Genomic DNA, 27,851 nt, shown 5'->3' on the forward strand with positions numbered 1-27,851 from the left:
TACAGGGTTACTCCCAGAGGGGCTTATATTGAAGGATCCATCAGGGATGAAAAAGCCAGAATAGATGTTTCATTCTATGAGAAAAAGAGGAAATACAATGGTTAGAAAGTTTCTCTTGGACTTCGAGAATTATTCACTATTGGATGGTACCGGGAAAGTACTTCAAGGACCATCGAGATATACTTCAAGCTTATGAGGAAGTGGTTGGTCCAGATGTATTTGAAGTATAGATATGGACGTCTTGCGATCAAGACAGATTCAAGAGGGAGGGATTGTGCCTCTAGCTCTCTTCATTATATATATATATATTGGATTGGAACTGACCATTATTTTGCTTATAATGGTTACTTGGACATGCTCTATTTGGGTGGCAACGATGCCAAATAGCCCAAGGAGCAAGATTTGTATATGGATGGCAACGATGCCAGATGACTCATTGGACGGCAACGATGCCAAAACGAGATTTGTATATGGGAGGCGACGATGCCAGATGACCCATTGCATGGCAACGATGCCAGATATCTTGGACTTCGCAGTTGGGACGGTCATTGTGACCAGATGGCCTAGATGACTGTATTGGATTTCGAAGTCGGGCGGTCATTGCGACTAGATGGCCTAGATGACTGTATTGGATTTCATAGTCGTGCGGTCAATGTAACGAGATGGCCCAGATGACTATTGATGAACTCTCGGGCAGTTCTAGTGACCAGATGGCCTTGAGGTTTAAACATTTCCATTAATGCTTATTTTAAACCACAAAAAATAGGAAAAAAAAGCATTAAACTCACAAAATTCCCCCGCAACGTCGATTCATCCATTGAATAGTAATAACACGCATTCCAATCGCCATATCGATGATCCACGTGCAAATCATCAACACGAATCAACAAAATAACATTTTTATTAAAAGTGTTCCTGTGTTGCTAGTCATAGGTCACTAAACCCAAAGTTTTTGCATCAAAATCATCATGAATGTCATTACGTTTGAGCAGTCCTAGTGGCCAGATGGCTGAGCACAGTTTCGATGAAACTAGATAGGATAATCCATGAACAGGAGGATCATTACTTGTGCATTGCATACTGATGTATATCTGAATTTCTTTGACTTTGTGTGCTGTTTTGGATGCGTGGACAATGCTTGGATTTATGGCATGTGATAGTCCACTGGGCTCCAGACTACCTGGCCAGTACCTGGAATACCCAGTAGACGCGAATGATGCATACTTGTTTGTTGACTAGCTTGTGTCTAGATTTTGCAGGAGGTAAGTATGGAGTTATTATATCTAACACATATGACAGGCCATGAAGATGTACGATCAAGAACAAGGACATCGATCAAAGAAAAGACATTGAGATGTTGCCAGATGAGCAGATGACACAACGGATATGGGGAAAGACCAGATGCACAAGCTCACCAGATGGGGCTAGTATCTTGAAACATATGGATATACTTGATGTACTAGAGACATACGGACGTAATTGGATGCTTGGAACACTTGCGGTCCGCAGTTGAGGACAACTGTGATATAAGAGGGAGGGAATGTAACTATTTGGTTCTTCTAGCTCTATTTCACATGATGAAACCCATGCTCGGACACCACACAAGTGGAAGAAGACATGGGGATAGGGTCCATAAGGTTTGATTAAGAAAAAGCACCATTCTTGGTCAAAAAGTAGCAAAAAGCAAAAAGTCAAACAGGGTTGACCGCGAGCCAAGGGTATCATTGGAAAGAGGAGATTGAGCCGGACCAAAAAGCTAAAAGGTGCTTTCTCAAAAAGCAGCAAGGCCAAAAAGCAAGGCCTTAAAGCCATAAAAGCAAAGCACCAAAAGCTGAGTAATATTTTATTAGTAAAAGTAAAAAGAGCAAAAGCAAAGGCAAGGCAAAGCAAAAGCATGGACAAGCTTTTGGCAAAAAGCAGAGCCCTTTTCAAGTATAAAAAGGCTTGAACCTCTGTTGTAGCATCATGAAGGAGATCGTGGAGTGTGTGTGGGCATCATTCTGGTCATGATCATGGAGAGCTTCTTCTTCGCCATCAACACCTTCTCCAACTTGCTTTTCAAATGTACAGTTAGCCCTAGACTTGTATGAGCATATGCATGGGCGATATGGACGTGTGTATGGAGCTGTACGGATAGAAATTTTAGAAATCCTAAAACTGTCCCATAAACCCTAAAAATTACTTTTTGGAGGTTTTTATCACCCAAAAACCATTTAAACAGGTTTTATACCAGTTTTCTTGCTAGAAAGAGCTTTTCCATGGTTTTCTTCATCGACAAGGTTGTAGGAGTTGTGGAGATTACTCATGGAAACTTGGACTACTTGAACTTGGATATGGAACATAGAGCTTGGACATGGAGCATAGACATGGATAACTTGGACATAGAGCTTGGGCATGGAACTTGGACATAAACATGGAAGTTAGACATATAACTTGGACATGGATGTGGACTAGGTTTTTGATTTGATATGGACTTGGAACTTGGACTTGGATTCATTGAATTTGGATTTGGATATTGGATTTTTTTACTAGTCCGGTGAGAGATACTTGTGGGTCATCCCTGTGGTGTGCTCAGCATCAAAGATCTCGTGCATCGACATCAACATGGACTTGGATATCCTACATCGGCATATGTGTTTGTTTTGTATTAATTGATTGTATTGATTGTGGCCAGCGTGCCTGTGGATTGTTCCTGAATAAATTCCTGAAACGGGGCGGGGCGTGTTCCTCGCTCAATGTGTTGTATTGTACAAGATCGCTATTCTCTTCTATCTCTCCCCTCTCTCTCTATATCTCTATCTCTTGGGACATGTGGTTGAGTTTGTCATGGCATGCCCCACTGGCCTTACAGAATACAAAGCAACCGTCTCCTAAAATTTAACAAGGTTATTGTTTTTGGACAACTCCCAATGGAAATTCTGTTTGTGTCATTACGTCCGAAGTTAAGCAAACGGGGGGACTTGCTCAAGCACCTTTGACAAAATGTGTATGAGTTAAGATATTTTTATAGATGAAGTTTATAGGTGAGAACCATTTCTTAAATTGGGACATGTGGAACGATATTGGATCAAAGCGAGACAAGTGGCCTCACACTTGTCACCTCAGCTTTACATTAGTCATTATAGCTTTTACTTGCCATTGTAACTCATGAGAGCCGCAACTCTATAAATTGGAGTCCTCTCTCTTCATTTCAACAAGCTCTATTGGTGCAAATTTGCCTCTTATCATGTTGGCAACTCTCTTCTAGTCTTGGTGGTTCTGTACTTCAAGGTTATAGCTCTCTACCACCACTACAGGCTACCCTAATATTGGTTGTTCTGTGTCTCCCTCTTTGCAAGGCTGGCCATGAAGTATACCGGGTGTTGGGGAATGTTTAGATAACTTCCATCATGAAGAAATCTTGAAGGCAAGGGTATTTGATCATTATATTATGAATTTTCAGCCATTGGGCATTTGTCTTTTTAATTGGTTATATATGGACAGCCATTGGCCTCTTGCTATATCAATTGAGCATTTATTTGAGCCATTCGGCACTTGCTATTGCCATGCGGTATTGTATCTCAGCCATATGGGTTTATAGACAGCTTTATGGGCTTATGATTCAGCCATACAGGTTTATGGACAGCTATGTTGGTTATTGGATAAGCTTTATTTGCTAGTGTCCACATAGAATATACATATTCATATTCTTGGCATTTTCATGGGGCTATGTTTTTTAAATGATGACAGTTGGTGTAAATGAACTATTCATGGTTGTATGTGGATAAATCTGAAGTGTGTGCTCCTCCAAAGCTTGTACATGATATTATTCTCTGTGGTAATAAAATACTCCAAAGGGGGTCGACCCTTTTCGGCCTCTCTGTGGTGTGTGATGTGCACATCTTTCTTTCACAGTTTTGTGGAATTAAGTGCCTTCTGTTTGAGGTTGTACCAATTTTAAGTGTTTACTTGCATTAATGGTCAAGTGTTTTGGAAAACCCCTACCCATCACCGAGTTACATTGGTATTAGAGCCTTGGCTCTTTCACACGTGTGAAGATGATCCTATCGGGATATAAACATTGACTATTAGTGTAGTTAAACACTATGAGCCTATCCACTTATGGAAGCAGACATGCATCATGAGCATGAGCAGAAGAATGTCCAGCTAATGGATATATGAGTTTGTGTAATCTATTTTGGAAGCACGTACTTCACTTTTATGCATGGACCAATTTATTAGTATTTGGGTTATTCTATCAAAGCCCACAACAATCTCTTTTGGACTCACGATGAACTTGACAAACAAGAGATAAATACTTTTCCATTGTTGTCTGTTTTGTGTTTAGCAAATATGTATTTTGAATAAGGGCTTATCCTCTAGCTAATGAGAACCCCAATTCTATAAATTGCAGCCCTCTCTTTTCATTTGAGTAGGCTCTATTCCTGCAAACTAGCCTCTACCATGTTGGCAACTCTTCTCTAGTCTTGGTGGTTCTCTACTCCAAGGTTATGGCTTGCTACCGCTGCTATAGGTTATCCTAATGCTGGCTGCTCTCTTTCTCTCTCTCTTTGCAAGGCTGCCCATGAAGTATACCGGCTGTTGGGGACTGCTTAGAAGACATTCATCATGAAGAAATCTTGAAGGCAAGGGTATTTGATCATTATATTATGAATTTTTAGCCATTGGGCATTTGTCTTTTTAATTGGTTATATATGGACAGCCATTGGCCACTTGCTTCAGCAATTGGGCATGTATTTGAAGGAGCAGTTGTAGGTGAACGAGTAGAGGGTCCCTGCTGCCTCCTAATATGCAGCCTCCGGGGATGTGGGACAATCTCTAGCAAGATGACCTTGTTGGCAGCAAATATGGCACTGATATGAACTGCCACCAGTCGCCATCCTCTATTGAATGTGAACCATTCGGTCAGTGTAACAAGATGTAGCCATTAGTGATGAATGGGTGAGGAACAAGAACAAAAATTTGCGGCACCCCATCAAAAGTGGCAGTTACTGCTCCGAAAGCAGAGAAAGGTAATGTTAGAAGGACATGTGCTTCTAGGACCTAACCAAATGTAGCTCCTATGGAAGCCAACAGCTTCCAATAAACCCAATAGGCAAGAGTGGAACCTCATGTGTCGGGACTGATAATGGTCCTTCTCCTCATGAACAGGTTTGCATGCATCATGTTTAGCATGCTAGGTCAATGTTGGGAGGTGTAAACAGGAAGAAGCTCACTTTATGCTGTATCTAAGAATTGTTTTCGAACAAGCAAGCAAACAATCCCACATAGTTATTGGGGTTTATGGGCTTAATACTTATTGAAGATCTTATATTGGTGATTCCAATCCTACTGTAATCAAGAACAAGTAGTTGTGATTGCGGGCTGATGAGGGGACAACCTGGCAGATTGCCCCTTCTATGATTTTGGCAGGAAGAGACTTGAGTCGGAGATTATATCTGAGAGAGGGCTGAGCGAGACCCAAGAGAGTGGTCCCTTTTATGATTATGTAGAGCACAGTTTGAGAGAAACAAAGAATGAGGGATTATGTAGAGCACAACTTGAATGAAACAAAGAATGGAGGATGAATTACCGTCAGCAATAGGCTGACATGGTATACGATACGAAAAAGGTACAATGTGCATGCAATCTGTATTTGGAGATGCCTAGGGCACTGCTTCAAAACTATTCCAACAATGAAATGAGCAGGCAACTACAACACAACTGATGCTAGAAGCACCTTTAAGTACTAGTATGTTCTGGTATTCTCTTGTGCTAAGGCTGTATGTTCACTCAATGGGGTTACATATGCACCATAGAATCTTACCTTTGAAGGGCTTAGATGGTGATGCCTCCATGTGTCCATGAAACTTTTTCATGACCCCAATTTCCCCCAATTATTCCAATCGTCCTTGAGTCGTCTTGATTTTCCCGAGGTGTCCCGAATTCCCCCATTTTTTCCCAATTCCTCAATTTTGAATGTTTCCAAATGTTTTATTTATATGTTTTTTTAAAAAAAACATGAACTCTCTTAACGTACCTTATCTTGATGCATACTTTTCGTACTCTTACCGAACACATTAGAAACGTACTCTACCTAACGTTTCCATCCACCTTGGACCGAAACCACATTCACTACCCAAAGGAGATCACAGAGCAACTCGAGGAGACATCAACCAAGAAGCCAACTCTTTCAGATATGGGAAATTGGAGGGACTTGGGAGAAATTGGGGGAATTGGGCAATATTGAATAAATTAGGGAAATTGGGAAATATGGAAAAATTTAAGAGAATTTGAGGAAATTGAAAAAATTTAGGAGAAAAATACGAAGCAAGGCACCACATTCAAGTTGTTAGCAATTTTCTTTCCATTTTCAACCCAAACAACGCGAAAAAAACCTTATTTTCCATAGGTGTGGGGCAATATGAAGCTTACGGATCAGTACACGCAAACTTGTTTCGGTGTGTGGAATGCTGAGTGTTTTGAAATGCTGTCCCATGTGGTTTGGGTCTTGTAGACTAGTTTTCACCTCTTTTGCACTCTGTGTTAGCCAATCTATGAAACGAAAAACGTAGGGAATGCCTCCCTGTTGTCTTCCTCCATGCTATGCTTAGAGGAACCGAGGAAACCCTTTGTATGCTAAACAAGGGACTTTAGCATGTTTTTTGGTCTTCACCTCTCATGTGTTTGCCCACAAATCAAAGCATAATACGGTGCTATGAATTACGAAATAATGATTTATACCCAAAAATGATTTCTTGTCTTATTGTGCAGACTACTCTTAGCCTTATGTTGTTTTTGTTTTCTTTCTCAAGTTCAATTTTTTCTGTCACAAACCCCAGCTGCATAATATTGCTTCCAAATCTTATATATATTTATGGAGCATGATTGTTTTCTGTCTTTTCTTCCCATATCCTTTCACTTTCTTGAGTGAGTGAGCGAGAAGTGTTTGACATGTTGATGGGGTGAGCAGGAAAATGAGAAAGAGAAGCTTCTGGAGGCCAAGAGACGCCGACTTGAGGTTTGATAATTTCACATCTTTTTTTTCCCCCCCAAAACAGCCCTGCTATTTCAATATTTTGCCGTTTTTTGTGTGCTTTCAGGGTCTTGTCTTATTCACTGTTTCTGGCATGGACCTCTGAAGTTGGAGAGATGTTGTTATGTGAATTATTCCCATTTATTCTGTTAAGAAGTATATGTGAAATTTTGCCGAATGACTAAAGTCGAGTCTTGAAATTGATGTGCTCTTTTGTCTTTGAGCATGAGAGAAAGTCATCAGTTCAATGTTTTTTCTAGCTCAATCCTTCACATCGCTAGCATGAGACTTGTCGTCTCTTACTTATTGACAACTTGCTTGACCCATCTTGACCTCTTCCCATTCTGGGTACAAGGTACACACTGCCGACTTACAAGGCTCTGTATTACCCTTTTTGTAACCATAACATGGAATCTATAAGCAGCCTTAATAACAATCTCTTTAATTAGACTTTATCAAATCAGGGTGTACATAACGGATTGATTTGGGGTTTGAGCTCAGAAGTAACACCACCCCGGGATTCATTTGCCTCATGTTTGTGCTTTTTATTCTGCTCATCGTAGGGGTCAGTCAACCCCCTCATTTTCTATTCACTCTGCAGTCTATTGGCCTCTCCATGACTGCCGCAAAATTTATTGCACCCTGCTGGTTGCTATGCTTGCAAATCTTCTCACCTTAGGTTATCCACTAGTCTTGACTCTTCTCATGATGTTTATTATGGACCAGAAACTGCCCTTACAAACATCTGATGTACAATGATCTCCAGTTGCAAGTTGCAATCCATCATTGAATAACTTGAGCACCCTTACCATGTCCTATGATCCTAGAGTTGACAGAGCCTTCCTGACAATACTTGAAACGTAATACGATAGTCTAGTAAATGCTTAATCATCTTTTTGTTTTTACAACATTCTTCCCCTAAAGCTTTTCCTTCTATAATTGCCGTCAGCTCAATTGCACAAGAAGCTTTAAAGATTAATTGCATAATCACTTGCATGGACGGTCCTCGACTTTAACAATAGAAGAGAGAATTTTGATATTTTTTGATGCAGATAGTGTACCATGAAAAGATAGCTCGGATCAGCTTGCCTGCCTTGTTGACACAGAAACCACATGACTTTTGCCAATTGATCCGAGCTCTTGAGGCGAGGCAAAAATCCTCCACCATTGCCCCAAATTGGGGAAGGTTACCCTCTGAGCTCTCAAGGTATGCAATGATGTGATTGGCAAACTCGGAATCAAGGAGCTCCTTGAGAGTGCGGGTTCAAAGGCGAAGACCTTGGAGTCTTGTGTCTGGCACCTAGAGGTAAAAATGCATCACCTCCGCTACGAAAAAGAAGAGAAAGGGTGTTACTGGGAAGCCCTGCTGCAGAGTGCAAAATGGAAAAACAGTAACCTTGTTGAAACCCACTTGGAGGCCAGCCTTCATGAGGTCCCAATGCTGCATGAAGAGAGAAACCGGCAGTCTGTCCTTCTTAGGGCACTTTCTATGAGGGAATGTTACAAGAGCAAGCAGAAGCTTATCTGAGCAGAAAGGTAGAGGCGGTGATGTCCGGAGGGAATCTGAAAGTGCGAGACCCCGCCTCAGGCTGGGGGCAGTCTGTAATACTCTGAGGCGACGTCGTGACATAACTTTTTCGGAGATGAGGGGAATCTCCAGAGATTCACCGATGCAATAGAGGTCTTCTGCCATGCATCCGGCGCAAAGATCAACTGGCACAAGTCGTGTGGATTCTGGGTTGGCACATTGCCTGGCCCAACTTGGAGGCCAGCTGAGGCTTTGTAGTGGATCCCGAGTGGCACTCCTGTTTGTTATCTTGGATGCTAGGTTGCTATTGATATTTCCTCGGAGTAGCAGTTAGCCCCTCTTCTTTTGAGCATTCAGAAGAAGCTGAAATACTGGAGTTCAGCCATGCTTTCCTTAGCTGGCCGGGTTGTGGTGGTGAACCAGGTTCTTTTCACCACTATGTTTTGGGCTGGTAGTGTTGGGGGGGGGGGGGGGGGTTGGGGGGGGATTGTTGGGGGTTGGGCATCATCAACCCGTGTGAGGACAAGAGAGGCTCTTAAGTGGAAGATCAGAGGTTCTGGAGGTGAGAGCTGACCTGGGAGGACAACTGGAGGAGGCAGCTGGACCAGAAAGGGAGGTTGGGAGGGTGTAAGAGTGTCCGGATGTGTCAGCTAGAGGGCTGAGGACCTTGGAGCTGGGATTCTAGTGTCCCCTAGTTCTGATCCCGTTGTGTCTTCTTCTTGTGTGCTTGTCGGTGGTGTAGTAGAGGCCATCACCCAGCCACCACACAACATTAATATATCTTCATCTTCTTCTTCTTCTTTCTCTCTCTCTCTCTCTCTGCGCCAGATGGACCACAGCAGCAGCAGCAGCAGCAGCAGCAAGACATGGATACCGCCCACACCAGCGGTACACTGATTGATCGTGCGATTGAGCTTGGGTGGTCTAGACGCCCACGACTATACGGAGGAGGGCATCCCAGCATAGACGGAGGTTGCAGCGGCGGATTCGGATTATTCTTGCGAGACATGCGGGACACCCAGTCAAGGTGCTGACCACAGAGGATATTGAGGAGATCCGCCAGCGTCCGATGCGGCACATATTATGAGATGGAGGCACCTCCATAGTGTACCCCCCCCGGTCCCACATGATATTATATCCCCTCACTATACTCCACTCACCTCCATAGCGTAGCCCCCCCTCACTATATTCACACCCTATAAGGGTTTCTGTTTACCTTCGAGTTCCAGTTTCATTTTCTAGGTGCCAGTAGTATCATCTTTATTTTTCTTTTCCATTTTCTGGTTTTTTATCCAGACATTGTATTAGATCCACCATAATGTAACTTTGTGGTCTCATAGGTCATTATGGCCTTTTGAAGACGTTAATATAACATTTCATTTCATTTCATTTCTCTCTCTCACTTTCCCCGTGTGCACCATTGCCTTGGCTTGAGCTTCCATACCATCTCTCTACTTGCACTCTACTCCTACACATCTATCATGGATATCTTTCATCCTCCATAACTCCTCGTGGGAACTCCTCGTGGGATACCTTGATTCCAATATCTGAAACTTTGAGTATCACTCGGAGCAAGGCTCATGATCTTGGGAGAGCCACCAATCGAGTTGCCATGGGAGCCGACACAAGCTGCCGATCAAACCGATCTCAAGAAAGCCACCCTGAAAGTTGACAAGAGAGTTGCCACGATGATAGTCATGAGGGACGACCAACAGAGTCGCCATGACCATCATCGTAATGAGAGCTGACACTCTAGTCATCACATGTGTTGTTGGTTGCTAATGATTGCCATCATCATCTTTGGTGTCTCTCCTTTTTGAGATCTTTCATTGTTGAGTTTCACTTTTAGTTGTTCTTGTTTCCTTTCTCCATTTCCCCGACGATATTCCCGCAATAGATTGATTGGCTTAGATCTTGTTTTGAGACCTAGTAAACCCACATGTTGAAGATGATGAAGCCTCCCAAGTTCAATGGAAAGATGGATGTTGAAGATGATGAAGCCTTCCAAGTTCAATGGGGAAGTCACCAAATGGGCTCAAGAGATGTGGTTCCAAATGGTTCTAGTTGCACATTGCTTGGACAGCTTAAATCAAGTGAAGGGAGCATGATATTAATAGGCAACACACACTCATCACCATACACCAGACGTGGGAGGACTTTCTGAAGCACCATGGGTTCGGACTTGTGGCGGTTGTCATGGGAGTGGGCCTGCAGGAGTTTCCTTGGTGGACTACCAAGGCAACTTAAGTAGTGGGAAAATTTCTCTAAGAAGCAGGGTGTCAATTGTATCATTTTTGGTCTCATAGATCCATTGGGTCTTTTGGGGACATTTAATAAAACTTTCTTTCTTTCTTTCTACAAGTCCATTGGGCCAAAAGGGAGGTCGATAGATGCGGCCATATTTCACCTAAGTGCGTTTCAATGGCTCCATCTCATTGCTCCACTGCGTATTTCTCTCTTGTTAGGGCTGTTGTGCACAAGGACTCATCAGAGGCTCAATGCAACTGATTGCTCTCATGGCCTTCTTCGAACTGGGATGTGCACAATATGAAATTTAAAGCATATTGGATAAACAACTTTGTCGATTCCTTGGTGCTTTCTTATTGCATGCTTCTGAATCCTCACGTTTGATGCTTGTTTTCTTTAGAGATCTGGTGGCAAGCAAAGCCGTCTTGTGGGGTTGTGGAGCAGAGCTAGATTCAATTGGAGTAGTTGGGATTTGTGATTGGCTTTGCATGTCATCGTTTGCACCAACCTTGGTTTTCTCGGAAGCGTAACAGCTCTGTGGCTGGGTGGTGAGCTAGATGCCAGTGTCTGTGTGTTTCGTTTATGTTTATGCTTAATCGTAGGGTTTGTTAGCCTGGGGGCTTTACAACGGTCCAACCTCTTGCCTTTTTAAACTCGAGGAATGGGTCCTCACGCAGGTTATGCTACCACCAAATCTCTTCCGAGAGAAATTGCATTTCCATTTTTATGAGCTAGAACCCCCATATTTTGCCTAGGGAGTCACATGGGTCCACATGGCATCCCTAGAGCAAGGCACTGTGATGAGACAAGGATCGATGGGGCAGCTTGGCAAAAAGCTACAATTTCAAAAACTGTTTGTTTTTTCAATTAGATAAAATCAGAAAAAATTAAAGCCATCATTCCCAAAATTAGGATGCACAAGTCCCAAGGAGGATGGAGTGGATAGATTTTCCGCAGAAACAGAAATCAACAGGAACAGGGTAGACGGAGATGCTCCTTGTGTGGGACATCTTGGAATGCGAAGGTCCCTAGTATTGGTATGGAGGTTATTCTATTGGCTGAAGTTGTTTCCTTTTTCGTTTTTGTAACCAGCGCACATTTACCCAAAGACCTTGAATACTCGCTTGCTCATACATTGCATCATGCATAACTGAAAATTAAGCATTTGCAAAATATACACAATTGCTTTGCTACCTTATCCTAGAGGATCCCAGTCTCGGCACTCACTAGATCAGGCTTCATAGGCTGCATTACGGAAAGATTCAACATGCCATTGTCTCTCTCTTTGGATGTGTATCTTCTTGATGTTGCCAAATTAAAAGTTTTTTTTTGTGTACCGATATTCCTCCTGTCCAAAGTCATGATTCTTGAACTGAAGTGAAGGCTCAAGGGTGGAAGCAATTTATCGAGCATACGTGCTCAAAGTTCTGCTAGGATACACTATATTGTATTTGAAAATGCTGATTATGCAGTACAGTGTGTCACTTATGTGTGCTGTGTGTGCCAACTTTCGAATGGCTTTAAATTCTCTATGTTTCAGTCGGGTCTGCTGTAGAAGTGTGGACTCATTCTTGCTGTACGGTGGTGTGTTTTGATTGATGGAGTTTTGAATGATTAACAGGGGCTATCTTAATAAGCTTCAAATTAGCAAAGGATTTAATGGTAGTTATGGTTTTGACCTTTTACAGGAGGCCGAGTCAACAATGCTTGAAGCAAAGGAGAAGAAAACTACCAAAGCAGAGAATGTACGTGAAATAAGAACGTTGTTGTTTCTTTTCAAAAGTATGATCCTGCAATAATTTAGTCTGCAATAATTTAGTGTACTATATAGTTTATGTGAGGCATGGAGTTTTAATAAATCATGTTTGGTAAAAGAAGATGTGCTGTGTGCGGAATTCAATGTTGATTTAGCTGATTCATTGAAACGTGTCTTGTGAGGCCTCCTTCCAGCACACTGTCTCAATCTTCAGATAAAAGAATAAGAATAAATTCTAAAGATGGAGTGGCCTGACTGCACATCGAAGGCCATGGTGTCTGAAGGCTTGGTCACATCCTTGTGCCCTAGGGGAATAATGCATACATCCACGTTGTGTATGATGCTTTGTAGTGGTCGAAATTCATGCTCTATGCGGCGATCTTCTAGACATGCTGCAAATTTGGGCAAACATACCATGGTGATATGAATTTAAGTGACAAGCTCTGCCAATGCATAGAAATTTTATGTAGTGACAATATCTTGGCCGGATGGTCCCTAACAGTGAACGAGTCCTCACGTTTTCCAACATGCCCCACTTTCTCATCTTTCCCTACTTTCCATGTTATATTATTATGGTTGGATTTATTATTGTTTCAATGTTTGATTAGTGTGGAAAGACTAGCGTTATAGGTAGGATCTACATTGTGGTCCATAAATCCATTATAGGTAGGATCTATGTAGTGGAAAGACTAGCATTATAGGTAGGATCTACGTTGAGGTCCATAAATCCATTATGTGCTGATCGGTGGCTGCAAGCTACTGCTCTGTATGTTGAGTTACAGTAGCATAGTTGCACAAAATGGGCTGGGGTTTTCCAGGTTCCATTTTGAAACATTTTGTCTCTCAGAATGAAAATGGTGTGGTTTCAAGCAATAATATTTTTGAAGCTCTCAAATATAACTAAGCCTCTAGAAATCACTAGAAAGCAGTTTATGTAACCAGCACGTGTATCTTGGAGACCTTAATGATTCGCTTAATCAACAACATTGCACAATTGACCAAATGCGATTTTCATGCTTGTGCATAAATGTAGTACAACACACTAGGGGCCGAAGATATCCCCCTCCCCCTCCCTCCCCCCCCTCCCCCCCCCCCCCCCCCCCCCCCCCCCCCGGTTTCTTTATTTTTGTCTTGCCCTGGATTCTTTATTAGCAAAGAAACATTTGAGTACAAAGCTTTGCGGGCACCTAGGGACTTCTTCACCTGCGTTATTGGATTTTCAGGGCACCTAGGGACTTCTTCACCTGCGTTATTGGATTTTCAACACAACACAGCTATCCATTAGCTTACTGATCATCTCCCAATCCCATATTCTAGGTTGGGCCCGACTATATTGGATTTTCAAAACAACACAGTTATCAATTAGCTTAATGCCCATGTCTCCCAATCCCATATTCTAGGTTGGGCACGAGTTTATGGAGCTTGTTACAATCTGCTGGGAGCTGACTGCTCAATAGCTTTGGCGTGTGCTTTGCATCGCATTGTTGTTGGATGGTCTGAAATTCCCGGTTCCTCTAGAGCTCTAATTTTGATAAAATCTTTGTTGTTGTTGTCCTTGCTACCCAAATGATGAGTTCTCACTGTGGCTTTGTGAAAGTAGGACAAAAGAAGGAGTGGATTGGCCATTTCTCCATCCTTGTGGTAATCTCCCATAGATCCTTGTATACCAACAAGTTTGTTATCTTGAACTTTCATATTTGGTAATTTTTACCATCCAATTAACTATTCTCAGGCAAAACTATTACATCTGATTTCTCACCCATCTTTGTGTTAGCACATTCATCCCCAGTTTCTGCCCATTTCTGGTGTCCTTTTGGTCCCTTTTGCATGGCCCTTGATTGTGGGCTGGCCACCCCTATTTTACATATTTTTCTGGGATTTTTCCCAGCCCGTATGGCTTTTTCCCCAGTAGGCCAGTTCAGTCCTCCAGTAACAGGCTTTAGTAGCTCCAGTCGGCCAGCTCTCCCCACATATAAATAGGTGGGCTGGCCTCTCACTTTTTCATCTTGCCTTGTCTATCTTTTGCTCCCTCACTTATGAGACTACTTCTGTCTCTTGCTTGGGACTGTATTCCTTCAGTATATTCAGCATAGTTGCTCCATATCTCTCTCTCTCTCTTGCACTCTGTATTCAGCACACTCTAGTGCTCTTTTGCTTCCGCTCTGTGCACTCTTTCATGGTATCATCGCTCCCGGTTCAGCGATTCCATGTGCTGCCGCAGATTTAGCCCTATTTACAGCCCCTTAACCTCTGCATTTTTCTCAGATTTGCAGCCTTCTGCTTGCTACGTTTTCTGGACAGCTTTTGCTGGTTGTTCTCCTTCAGTTTGGCTTCATCGCTTTGATAGAAGTTGTTTTCTTCTAGAGGAGCAGTGTACCTGGCAGCTTGTTGTATTGCTTTTGTAAGTGAGTTGCTGTGGAGATTGCTTGTGGAGCTTTCCTGTCTTTTGTCTTTGACAGAGGACGACTTCTTCAGCTTCTCGGAGTTTGTTCAGCATGTGGTGCTGAGAGGGGGTGTTAGCACATTCATCCCCAGTTTCTGCCCATTTCTGGTGTCCTTTTGGTCCCTTTTGCATGGCCCTTGATTGTGGGCTGGCCACCCCTATTTTACACATTCTTTTGGGATTTTTCCCAACTCGTATGGTTTTTTTTTTCCCAGTCAGCCAGTTCAGTCCTCCAGTCGGACAGCTTCAGTAGCTCCAGTCGGCCAGCTCTCCCCACCTATAAATAGGTGGGTTGGCCTCTCACTTTTTCATCTTGCCTTGTCTATCTTTTGCTCCCTCACTTATGAGACAACTTCTGTCTCTTGCTTGGGACTGTATTGCTTCAGTATATTCAGCATAGTTGCTCCATATCTCTCTCTCTTGCACTCTGTATTCAGCACACTCTAGTGCTCTTTTGCTTTTGCACTGTGCACTCTTTCACTTTGTGACCCCTTTTAATGAAACAAAGTCGCGAGGTGAATGATATTTCCGATGGAACGTTCGAGAATGGCAAGGGTCTCTTTCCAAACATGGTGCCCGTATGGATGGAACACGGTCTGTTAACGTGGAGGGGTTCTGTGCTTTTTGTTTTCTGTCCCAAGCTCGTGGATTGTGCTCCATGAACTTGTAATTGGAAGAGATGACTCTTGTCGTCCCCCCAAACTATGCAGGCCTCCCATGCCGAGGAGCTGGAGTCAAAAGAGTGCCCAAATAGAATAAAAATCGAGTTTCACACTTCATTAAGCATGTGTGCCCGGGTGTTATGTAGCTAGGACTAACCCTTGGGGTTAAGGACTAATCTAGCAAGGTTAGGGGAGCCCTGGCATTAGGGAAAGCAGGTTGATTCGGGTGGCCAAGGTTCATATTTAATAAATCCAAGGTTATTGGCTATTTATGATTGGACTGTTATTTATAGCAGCAATAAGCACTATATAAGTAACTCTTGGGTTATTATTGATTATTGTGGTTTGAACTTGGACCAAGAGGCTTACTCCTGCCATGGACGTGGCAGATCACGGCCACTCTCTCTCTCTCTGCCTGCATTTCGCACGCCTGCACCTCTGCGCCCCCTTTTCTCTTCCCACACGCCTCGCTTCTCTCTCTTCGCCCCCCCCCCCCTATTTCTCTTCGCTTCTCTCTCTCTCTCTGCCTGCATTTCACCCACCTGCACCTCTGCGCCCCCTTTCCCCCGCTTCGCTTCTCTCTCTTCGCCCCCTTTCTCTTCGCTTCTCTCTCTCTCTGCCTGCATTTCGCCCGCCTGCACCCCCGCGCCCCCTTTCCCCACCCACCCTTGCTCAGGCCCCTAAGGTAGCAACATAACTCTCCCCTGCACCTGTAGCTGAGCATCTTGTAGGTCGCATTTTCTGAGTCTCCCCCAAAGGGGAGAGGGTACCCTTGAGGGGGGACTCGTTCCACCAACAGCCCTCTCCTTTATCAGCAGCAACACATGGAAAGTAAGAAGTCTTTTGCCTCAGTCACCGCTTCACGATTACCGCCCATTCCTCCACCCGTGAGCAAGCCGATGTCAGGCAAAAATCTGAAAGGTGTTTTGAGTCTGTGTACATATGGGATGCATGGTTTGCGGATAAGCTTTGCTCTGAATGCCCTGGCAAATGTATAGAGCGGGTGGTTTTGCAGTGAGCTGGTATGCGTGTCGTTTTTTTGGGAGCAGATGCTGGAGATTTGGAAGTTTTTTATTGCAACAGTGTGGTGTGCGGGTGGTTACCAAATGCAGGGCACTGACTGCAATGGTCGTGTTTGGTAATAATGATGCTGCTAATTGATGGCTGTGGGCAGCATTGTTTTGGAAGGTTGTGGGCGCCATTTGTTCAGGAAAAATACAAGGAAAGGAGGAGCCCTTGTAGCATTGTGGGGCCATCCTTGAGGCTTTGAGGCTTTAAAAATAAAAAAAATATATGAATTAACGTGGCCAACTTGTGAAGGGTCCACGTTGGGGTTCATTTTGGCTGCCAGCACACCATCTAGAAGGTGGTGGCGAAGACGCAAAGCTGTGAAGATGGCCGCCTCGTGAAGGGAGAGAGACCGCTGCTGGAATCGTGCAGATACCGGGCGCGAACAAGGGATAGTAGCCGCCTTGTGAGAAGTCGCCTGGCTGGGAGGATTCTGCAGACCACGGCGTGGAAAAGAAAGGTTGGCCGCCTTGTGCAAAAAGGCTCTCTGTAAGGTGTGCTGGCGGACGCACAGGGTTAGCTGGCGCAGAAGGGCTGGCAACGGCTGGGTGAAGACGCCTTGATGAAGACATTGGGCAACTGTGGTTTGCGATGACAACCGGGAGAAGCCGGTAGCTGGAGGTGGACCGCCGGGAGGGTTAAAAGCCGCCTAGGACAGCGGAGCTGAAGGTGCTGCAGCGAGTGTGGAGAGCAAGCAGTCGGGCTGGTGTGGTAGCCGCTGGGTGCGCAGGTGTAGCTGGCGAAGACGGGGAGGTTAGGAGCTGCCTTGGTACGAAGGACTGGTGGTCAGTTGAGGAAGGCTGGCTGCAGGCAAAGAGATGGACTGGTCGATGGGCCAGATACAAGGGGTTGCTGCCTTGTGAGAGAGAAGTTGACGAGCAGGGAAAGCTGCAGAGGCTCTGTGGTTGGCGAAGCTGCTGGTCATCACGACACACAGAGAGTGAGAGCTGCTGAAGTTGAGAGTTAGCTGGTGGGGCGCCCTCTGAAGAGAGAGTGGCTGGTTTTGTGTGGGCGACGACTGCAGGCAGAGAGTGGATGCTGACGAGAGAGAGAGCCTAGAGGGCAGTGCAGAGTTGGAGGCCGTCTCAAGTGTCACTGGCACGTAAAGTAGCTGCAGAGGTGGCTGGTAGTGCCGAAGACTGGTGGATGGGCCGGATGCAGGGAGAAGACCAGAGAGTTGAGGGTTGCTGGTGGGGCGCCCTCTGAAGAGAAACAAAGAACGGGAGACAGAGGCTTGGTTGTCAGACGCAAGGGTGAATTCCCTTGGCAGTAAATCCTGGCCAGAGTCCTGGTTTTTGGTATAATTGCTGAGTTTATACAGTGTGTATGGTGCTGTGTATGTTTTTTTGCTGAATGATCAACTGTCTATCGTGGTTTTGAGCTATCTTTCTGGTGTGGGTGGGTGGTGTTCCAGCCGGTGGGTGGCTGGTGGTGCCTCCGTTGTGTTTGTATTTCCAAGTTTGGGAGATGAAGGGCTATAGAGGCAGTGGTTCTTTTTTTTCTTTTTTTCACCTCTCATTCTTCTGGCGCCCCCACTGAGGATAGCTCAGGTATTTCTCTTACGAGGGTGTATGCCCCAGAGTAAGAGATTGAAGGAAGGTGTTTCCAGTTTTTCTTGGGATTTGAAGGTGAAGCTTGAGGATAATAATGATATCGTATCCAGAGTTTTTTGGTGGGCCTAATGAAGATGTAGCAGATTTTCTTGAAAGGATGGAGGTTGCATGCATAAGTAATCACATCAATGAGCCGGCACAGGTGTTGCGGTTGCTGAATATTTGCTTGAAGGGGGATGCAAGGATTTGGTACAGGACTTTTGAAGAGTCGTTAAAGGATGCTGAGCCACGCATTCTAATGACTGAGGATGGATTGAAGACTGCACCTTTGAACAGGTTCAAGAAGATTGAGGATCCAGATAGAGTTTGGCATGAAGTGCAGGGGTTGATACAGGGTGAATTGGAGCCAATTGATGATTATGTGAAGAAATTCTCTTTGCTGTGGGAGACTTTGTGCAGGGCTTTGGGGGAGAATCAAGTACCTTCGGACATGATGAAGAAGGATCGTTTTATTGCAGGATTGAAGGGAGGCATTCGTTGGAAGGTGGAATTAAAGAAGCCCAGATCTTATGAGGATGCAGTGGAGATTGCCAAATCAAAGGATTGGAAATTGCAACGGATGAACCAGCTGGGGATGGTTCCAGTGGCAGTAAGGTCTGAAATGAGAAGGGTAGAAGCAGTACCGATGAGAACCGTGCTGGAAAGAGTGCAACCAACAGAAGTTCAGGTGAATAATGTCACACCACAAGGGACCAAGGTGGCACCCATAGCTGTTACAGCTTCTGATGAAAGGCTTCAACAGGACATGAGGCAAATGGTGGATTGTATGAAGAATCTGAGCTTGAAGATGATGGAAAACACAGGTGGTGGACGTGGCCGAGGCAGAGGCTATAATCAGGAAGGAGTTGAAGGTTAGACAACAGGCTATGGAAGTGGCCGTGGTTTTGACAGGGGTAGACGGTTTATTCCTACATGCTGGAATTGTGGTGAACTTGGACATCTAAGTACAGATTGTGATAAGGAAGGACGTGGCCGAGGCAGAGGCTATAATCAGGAAGGAGTTGAAGGGTAGACAACAGGCTATGGACGTGGCCGTGGTTTTGACAGGGGTAGACGGTTTATTCCTACATGCTGGAATTGTGGTGAACTTGGACATCTAAGTACAGACTGTGATAAGCCTCAGCGAATGGGAGGTGATATGTATCCCTTACCCTCTCAGATTCCCGATAGGGCAAATGATTATGGAATTGAAATTAAAGGTCAAGCAGGGACCAGTGGATTGACAAATGAGGAGAAGGGTAAAACTAAGGTGATAGATGTGGTCACCCTCGAGAGTATCTGGCCCATCGACCAGTCCATCTCTTTGCCTGCAGCCAGCCTTTCTCAACTGACTACCAGTCCTTCGTACCAAGGCAGCTCCTAACCTCCCCGTCTTCGCCAGCTGCACCTGCGCACCCAGCGGCTACCACACCAGCCCGACTGCTTGCTCTCCACACTCGCTGCAACACCTTCAGCTCCGCTGTCCTAGGCGGCTTTTAACCCTCCTGGCGGTCCACCTCCAGCTACCGGCTTCTCCCGGTTGTCATCGCCAACCACAGCTGCCCAATGTCTTCATCAAGGCGTCTTCACCCAGCCGTCGCCAGCCCTTCTGCGCCGCCAGCTAACCCTGTGCGTCCGCCAGCACACCTTACAGAGAGCCTTTTTGCACAAGGCGGCCAACCTTTCTTTTCCACGCCGTGGTCTGCAGAATCCCCCTAGCCAGGCGACTTCTCACAAGGGCTACTATCCCTTGTTCGCGCCCGGTACCTGCACGATTCCAGCAGCGGTCTCTCTCCCTTCACGAGGCGGCCATCTTCACAGCTTTGCGTCTTCGCCACCACCTTCTAGATGGTGTGCTGGCAGCCAAAATGAACCCCAACGTGGACCCTTCACAAGTTGGCCACGTTAATTCATATATATTTTTTATTTTTAAAGCCTCAAAGCCTCAAGGATGGCCCCACAATGCTACAAGGGCTCCTCCTTTCCTTGTATTTTTCCTGAACAAATGGCGCCCACAACCTTCCAAAACAATGCTGCCCACAGCCATCAATTAGCAGCATCATTATTACCAAATACGACCATTGCAGTCAGTGCCCTGCATTTGGTAACCACCCGCACACCACACTGTTGCAATAAAAAACTTCCAAATCTCCAGCATCTGCTCCCAAAAAAACGACACGCATACTAGCTCACTGCAAAACCACGCGCTCTATACATTTGCCAGGGCATTCAGAGCAAAGCTTATCCGCAAACCATGCATCCCATATGTACACAGACTCAAAACACCTTTCAGATTTTTGCCTGACATACTTTGCCCAACCCCTAGCCTGCTGAATCATTCATGATCAGCAGCAAAAAGCATATGACCACGTTTATAGTATGTACGCATATCTTTTTAGTTATATGGTTATAGAAAAGAGAAGAAGAAAGAAGAAAATTCAGCCATTCATCTCTCTTGTGTTTCTCTCTCTCTCTCTCTCTCTCTCTCTCTCTCTCTCTCTCTCTCTCTCGTGTGTGTGTGTGTGTTTTCTTCTCGGGGGGTTCAACTCAAAAAATGTTAGTGTAACACGTGAGTTCAATAGGAGGGGTTTTTTAATTAGATACATTGAGAAAAATTAACACAATTACATTAACAACAATAGGGGTTTTTTAATTCAATTTTAGAAAAAAATCATTTAGTAAAGAGGGGTTGTTTATTGGGGGGAAAATTTTAGTTAAGGGGTTTTTAAAATACCTCTAAAAAATGCACACCGCTCCGTCAATCCTTTGAGCATCATACAGGGTAACCAAAACATCTCTATTCCATGTGATCAAAGAAACACTGTCATCTTCCACAGGCATAATTTTCCATCCCACATCCCACAACATAACATAAGATCTTCTGGAAACAAAGCTCTTCACATACATACCATCCTTCCTCATCTCAATTCCAAAATTACTGATATGATCAACACCAACATTGGAGAACCAGTGAAGTAATTCCTGTTGAGGGTAAAAACTGATGAAAGCTTCATCAAGAAAAACCTGCTGCACCATAACACTTTCTTGTCCATCCACATAAGAAGCATCACCATCAAAGCCAACCACTACAGGCAAAACAAACTCCTCTTCAAAAGGCACCATTCCCAAAGCATCCACCTCTGTTCCTGTATCCTCATCTTCATCAAGGCCAATAAGAAATTCATCTATCACAGCATCCATAATCTCATCCATAGCATCAATCTCATTCATAGTCTGCTGGCGTTGCTCTTCTTTCATAGCATCAATTCTGGTCGTGGCTTTCTTAACATTAATGCACATCTGGTCATCCAACTCCAACTCTGGTTCATCATCCTGCAGACTCTATATATCCCACTCATCCCATAAAGGTACATCATCCAAAGACTCAAAAGCAGACTCATTCACATCACATGCATACCTTTGCTCATGATTCACTTGTACCTCCTCGCATTCTTCCTGTATGGCCTCTTCTTGTTGGGCAACCTCATCACCAAGCACTTCCTCATCAATAACCAGGGCATCCATGTTTGCATCCTCCTCACTGGATGAAGTATCCTCTCTTCCCTCACTAGTAGTGGTGCTACTGGTCGTGTCATCAACACTCGAATCAGCTTCACTTTCCCTTTCATCATCAACAGGCTTCTGGTTAGCCTTCCTTCCAGCCATGTCCTCCTGCAAATTTTGTAGCTTTTCTGCCCAACCCCTAGTGGAAAATCAGTTACCTGAAACTTCCTACGAGACTTCCTCTTCTGCTTGATCTTTACATCCCCTTCTTCCTTCACTTTACCTTTCTTCTTGCTAAGGGGTTGCTGCCTTGTGAGAGAGAAGCTGACGAGCAAGGAAAGCTGCAGAGGCTCTGTGGTTGGCGAAGCTGCTGGTCACGACACAGAGAGCGAGAGCTGCTGAAGTTGAGGGTTAGCTGGTGGGGTGCCCTCTGAAGAGAGGGTGGCTGGTTTTGTGTGGGCGACGACTGCAGGCAGAGAGTGGATGCTGACGAGAGAGAGAGCCTAGAGCGCAGTGCAGAGTTGGAGGCCGTCTCAAGTGTCACTGGCTGAAACCGGCCTCTGATAGAAAACCAGAGGGCGGTAGAAGCAATCACCCGTCCACTTGTAGTCTAGATGAGAAACAAAACACAGATTGGAGCTAGAGTGCCCAAATCTGAAAACACAGCGACACCTGTTGGCCCCAAAGCTTGGCGCCCCTTGCGGTATTTCTTTATTCAATTATAATAAAATGAATGGTTGAGTACAACACAAAGACCAGCCAAGAGTTTACACCTGTAAGTCCAATCTGACGGCCCACAAATCCTTCTCAGCACAGAGGATCTATGCACACAGATCTGTGTCTTCAAACAACACACTGTGCCTCCCTCTGATCAGCCAAGATCACTAAGCAGGCCAGCCATGGGCATACATCTGGCATAACTCAAGTGCATGATACATCTTCTCAGCTCAAACATACATGTGCTGTCCAGTCTCTGTCTCAACCCTTGTCAATCTGCCATACCCCTCCTCTCACAAAGGGCCAGATAACACATATCTGCAACAGACATCAAGCAGTAGAAAGAGAGATAGATGAACAGAAACAGAGCTTACCAAGTTCAGCTCGTGAAACAACACTGGAGGAAGCAACAGCACCAATCTGTACTTGCAGGCACTTGTATCCACAACCCTGCTTCACACGTGTGCTTGTACTTGCCTGTATCCACCTCCTGATGTTCACTCTTATGCTGTCCTTGAAAAATACAGATCTGAAAATCAGCACTGTACCCGTCTGTACCGCCTCGGGATACGTGCCAAGAGTCGTACTTGCACAAACAGTCCGCTGTCCACTCCTGTACCTGCCTGAATCTGAGTACACAGACCTGTCCAGCACCTGTTTACGCCGCGCCTACAGCAGTTGTACTTGCTGTACCTGACTGTCCGTACACTGTACGGCAGTCGTACAGTAGGGTACGGGCTGTGTACTTGCTGGTACAGCCTCTACTGGCCTGTGCGCAGAGTATCCAGCAGAGAAAGGAATCAGCAGCAAGTCCTATGTGAAGCGTGGACCAAGAAGAAGCCTGCAGCCTGTCCGTACAGGGCTGTACGGCTGGTTTGCACAGTGAAAACAGCAGCCAGCAATCTCCAGCAGTCGCCTCTTCCTTCCCTTGTGCTTTTCCACGCTAGGGAACATGCGCATGAAGGCTCTTCCACTTTTGCTACACGACTCCCCAAAAAGGGAAGAGAGAGAGAGAGAGGAGAGAGAAACACTCCTCCCCAAAATTAATCCCTAGGGCCCCAAACTTTAATAAGTTCCTAGGGCCACTAAGGCCTAGGGGCAAACTTCAATAAACATTAAAACTTAATGTTTCTAGTTCCCCCCTTCACACCTAGGGATGTCCACACATCTTAAACTCTGTCCGGGCACCCCCCATGTGAATCATAAAATATTCTGACTCTGCAACCACCATGCCCACACTTGTCCTGCTCCATTTTCACAGGGCCATGACATACCCCCCTCTTGAAAAATGGCAAGCGTCCTCGATTGCATTCTGGTGATGCATCAAAATATCCAAAGTGAAATATACAATATGACAAGATCAGCGTCCCAATCTCTCTAAGCCGTACACATGTATCATCATTCACTGCAAACCAATGGCATAGTAATAGTCCAAGTTGTATACCACTGTGAACCATACATATCCACAACAATCTCCATGTGACTAGTACACATATATCATAGAAGTCCCATAAACAGATGTACTGTCAGCCTCAGTACTTTCGGATGAGATAAAATCTGCACCAAGCAACCTCTAGATGTCATCTGAGCCTGTCTGTATCAAGGGAGTGGAGGTGCTACCCCCCTCTTGAGCATCAGGTAATGCTCCAGACCCATGCTCTGCTGAACCTGAATGAGCCACAATAAGAGTCGGCTCTAACTCAAAGGCATCGAGATAAAGCTGCAAAACCTGAGGTGAATCTGTTAAGTCACCTTCCTCCATCCACTTCGCATCCATCGGTGAATAGTTCTTGAACTTCACAAGATAGCGACGGGAAACTTTACCTCGTACCTTCCTTTCTTTATGTGCCAGTATCTGCTCTGGAATCAGAACCTCATCAAGTTCCTCAACTTCCGGCTGAGCCTCATCTGATACATCCTCAGGCACATCCCCACGGAAAGGTCTAAGAAGACTCACGTGAAAAGCATTGTGAATCCTCCAGTGATCTGGTAACTTCAATCGATAGGTTATCTCACCAATCTTTTCCAAAACCTGAAAAGGCCCATAATAACGCATGCTCAACTTAGGGAATAAGCGCTCTTTACCCTTCATCTTCTTGAGTCTAGCCTTTTCAAAGCGCAAAAGAACTCAATCACCCAATGCAAACTGTAAATCACGTCTGTGTGACGGTCTGCGGCTTTCTTTTGCTTCTGCCGAGTTTTCTGGAGGGCCAACTTAACTCTCCGATAAGCTTCATCCAAGCTCTCCACATACTGATCAGCCTCAAAGATCTTATCCTTTGTATGCAAAATGGGCGGTACCTTCTTCCCTCCTTCTACAATCTCAAAAGGCGCCTTGCCTGTCGAGCTATGTACAGTGTTGTTATATGCAAACTCCACCAAAGGAAGATACTTTTCCCATTGTTGCTTGTGCTCTGACACATAACACTTGAGAAGATCCAACACTGTAGAGTTAGCCTCTTCTGACTGACCATCTGTCTGTGGATGAAATGACGATGAAAACTTGAGAGTTGTACCCATGTTGTCAAACAACCCTCTCCAAAACAAACTCGTCATCCGTGGATCACGGTCACTAATGATAGACGTAGGCAAGCCATGATACTTGAAGATGTTCGCCATGAACAACTTCACCATATGATCCACTTTAACTGTCTTCCGCACGGGAATGAAATGAGCCTGCTTACTGAACCTGCATAAGATAGTCCAGATGCCATCATTTCCCGTTTGTGTTCGTGGAAGATCAAATACAAAATCCATGGCAATGCTCTCCCAAGGTCTATCCGGAATAGGTAAAGGTTGTAATAACCCAGGTGTCTTCTGACGGTCAAACTTTACCTTCTGACATACGATGCATTGCCTCACAAAGGCATCAACATCTCTTCTCAAGGTTGGCCAATAAAAGAAAGTCTCCACTGCTTTGACCGTGGCGTCAATACCTCTATGACCTGCATACGGTGGAGCATGACTTTCAATCATAACCTTGAGTCGCAATGGCCTGGTAACACAGTCTGCCATGCATCAATAAAAACCCATCTCTAAGAGAGTAATGCTCATGCCGCTGACCCTCAGACATTTGATCATACAACCTTTCAAAATCCTCATCATGGGCATACTGCTCTTTCATTTCATCAAGCTCATGATGATAAGCAAGTGAAACTGCAGAGACCTGGGGCTTGCGCGACAAAGCATCTGCCACTACATTCTTTTTGCCTTCCACATGCACAATCTGGAAGTGAAACATTGACAAAAAGTTTGCCCAACGCATATGCTTCTCTGAAAGCTTAGTCTGCGTGAGGAAGTAACGCAAGGTCTGATGATCTGTCTGTACAGTGAAATCAGCCCCAAGCAAGTAGTGTTTCCATGTAGAAAGAGCGTGAATTACAGCCAACATCTCTTTCTCATACACCTGTAAATGCTTCTCAGCATCTTGCAAAACTCTACTCTCATAGGCTATGACATGTCCCTCTTGCATGAGAACTGCACCAATGCTACTTCCACATGCATCACACTGGACAACAAAAGCCTTTCGGAGGTCCGGTAACACCAATACTGGGTCCGAAGTATGCTTTTATTTGAGCTTTTTGAATGCTGTAATTTCCCGATCAGCCCATCTAAACGGAGTTGCTTTCTTCGTCAAAGCATGAAGAGGCGAAGCAATTTCAGCAAAGTGCCGTATGTAACGCCTGTAATAGGAACACAATCCTAGAAAGCTGCGTACATCATGCACGGTCCTCAAAGCTGGCCAATTAAGTATTGCTTCCACCTTTGCTGGATCCATACGGACTCCATGACCAGACACAATATGCCCCAAGAAATGTATCTCCTGCAAAAAGAACTCACTCTTCTTGCCATTAACCACCAACCTATGGTTTCTGAGTTCTGCAAACACAATGGCCAAATGCCTTCTATGCTCTTCCTCAGTTCGTGAATGCACAATCATATCATCAAAGAATGTGCCCACAAACTCTCTATGAGGCCTGAAAATCCTGTCCATCATTCTGTTAAATGTGGCAGGCGCATTCGTTAAACCAAAGGGCATAACCAAGAACTCATACAACCCAAACGTGGTTCGGAATGCTGTCTTATGCACATCCTCGGGTCTAATGCGTATCTGATGATACCCGCTTTTCAAGTCAATACGACTAAAAACTGTGGAGCCCTGTAAGCGGTCCAAGATGTCATCGATCCTCGGTATGGGGAATCGATTCTTGATGGTATTCTTATTCAGCGCCCTGTAATCTATACACATGCGCCAAGAACCATCCTTCTTCTGCACTAAGAGCACAGGTGAGCAAAAGGGTGATGAGCTAGGCTGAATCAACCCCTTATTCAATAGCTCCTGCACCTGACTCATAATCTCTTCTTGTTGGGCTGCACTAACACGGTACGGCGGTCTATTCGGTGGAGTACTACCAGGAATCAGATCTATAGCATGATCTTCTGGCCTCTCAGGAGGTAATTCTCCTGGCAATGACTCAGAAAAACAGTCTTGAAACCCACTTAAGAAATCAGCCCTGTCCTTATCTAACATTGACAAATTAGATTTAGACTCATCATCCTGTGCATCCTTTACATAAATCAAGTACGCGGAAAGATGCTTTTTCATTACTGATGAAATCGCCGAAGCGGATACAATAGGGACAGATTCCCCTTTGAGTTTTACATCCAATACATGCTCTTTCCCTCTATGAGTCAGAGTAATTTTCCTATTGTAAGTATCCACCACCGCATGTACCCTGTGGCACCATGGCAAACATCACAGCCATCCAAAGGCATGATGAAGAACTCCTCGCTGTCCACATAACCCTGCAAATGAAGCCGAAGCTTCCCAATGATAGGAGTAACGGGTTCTGCATACCCTGGACAAGCCATATTAGCCTCATGTAACGGCCCCATCTCCTCTGCGCGAATCCCCAATCGGCCAGCCAAATCTGGTGAAATGAAGTTGGCTCTAGCACCTGTGTCAAAGAAGATCAAAGCATTCTGATCTCTCACTTTGCCCCATGCCCTGCACAACTCTGTAGCTTCACCACTTAGCTGCTCCCCCACAAGATCAGGAACTAAGCCTGCAGCTTTGGTTTCTTTGGCTTGGGCTCTCCTTTATTGTCAGGGTCCTTTTTGGACGTTCTTTTGGGACAATTGAATGACATATGCCCCTCTTCAGTACAGTAAAAACACTTTTGAGCATCTCTCAAAGCCTGTCTTTCCTCAGAAGTCCTTTTGGGCATTGGCAACTTCTTATACTTTGTCTCTGAAGACCCTTTAGTATCACGAGAAGCATGCCCAAATTTTTCAGCTTTCTTGCCCAATTTCTTACTG

General features: G+C 44.9%; 1 protein-coding gene across 1 annotated transcript in view; it reads left to right on the forward strand.

Moving 5' to 3' along the window:
- The window catches only part of LOC147604175 (calcium-dependent lipid-binding family protein), a 228,966-nt gene that overhangs the window by 34,816 nt on the left and 166,299 nt on the right, over positions 1 to 27,851 (forward strand). The window contains exons 6-7 of the mRNA XM_086795561.1: positions 6,953 to 7,000; positions 12,479 to 12,535. Of these exons, the coding sequence (XP_086651687.1) occupies positions 6,953 to 7,000; positions 12,479 to 12,535 (105 nt within the window). The remainder of the gene's footprint in view (positions 1 to 6,952; positions 7,001 to 12,478; positions 12,536 to 27,851) is intronic.

Source organism: Cibotium barometz, chromosome 62, assembly GCF_041138505.1.
Source record: "Cibotium barometz isolate CiBa-2024 chromosome 62, ASM4113850v1, whole genome shotgun sequence".
Classification (NCBI taxonomy): domain Eukaryota; kingdom Viridiplantae; phylum Streptophyta; class Polypodiopsida; order Cyatheales; family Cibotiaceae; genus Cibotium; species Cibotium barometz.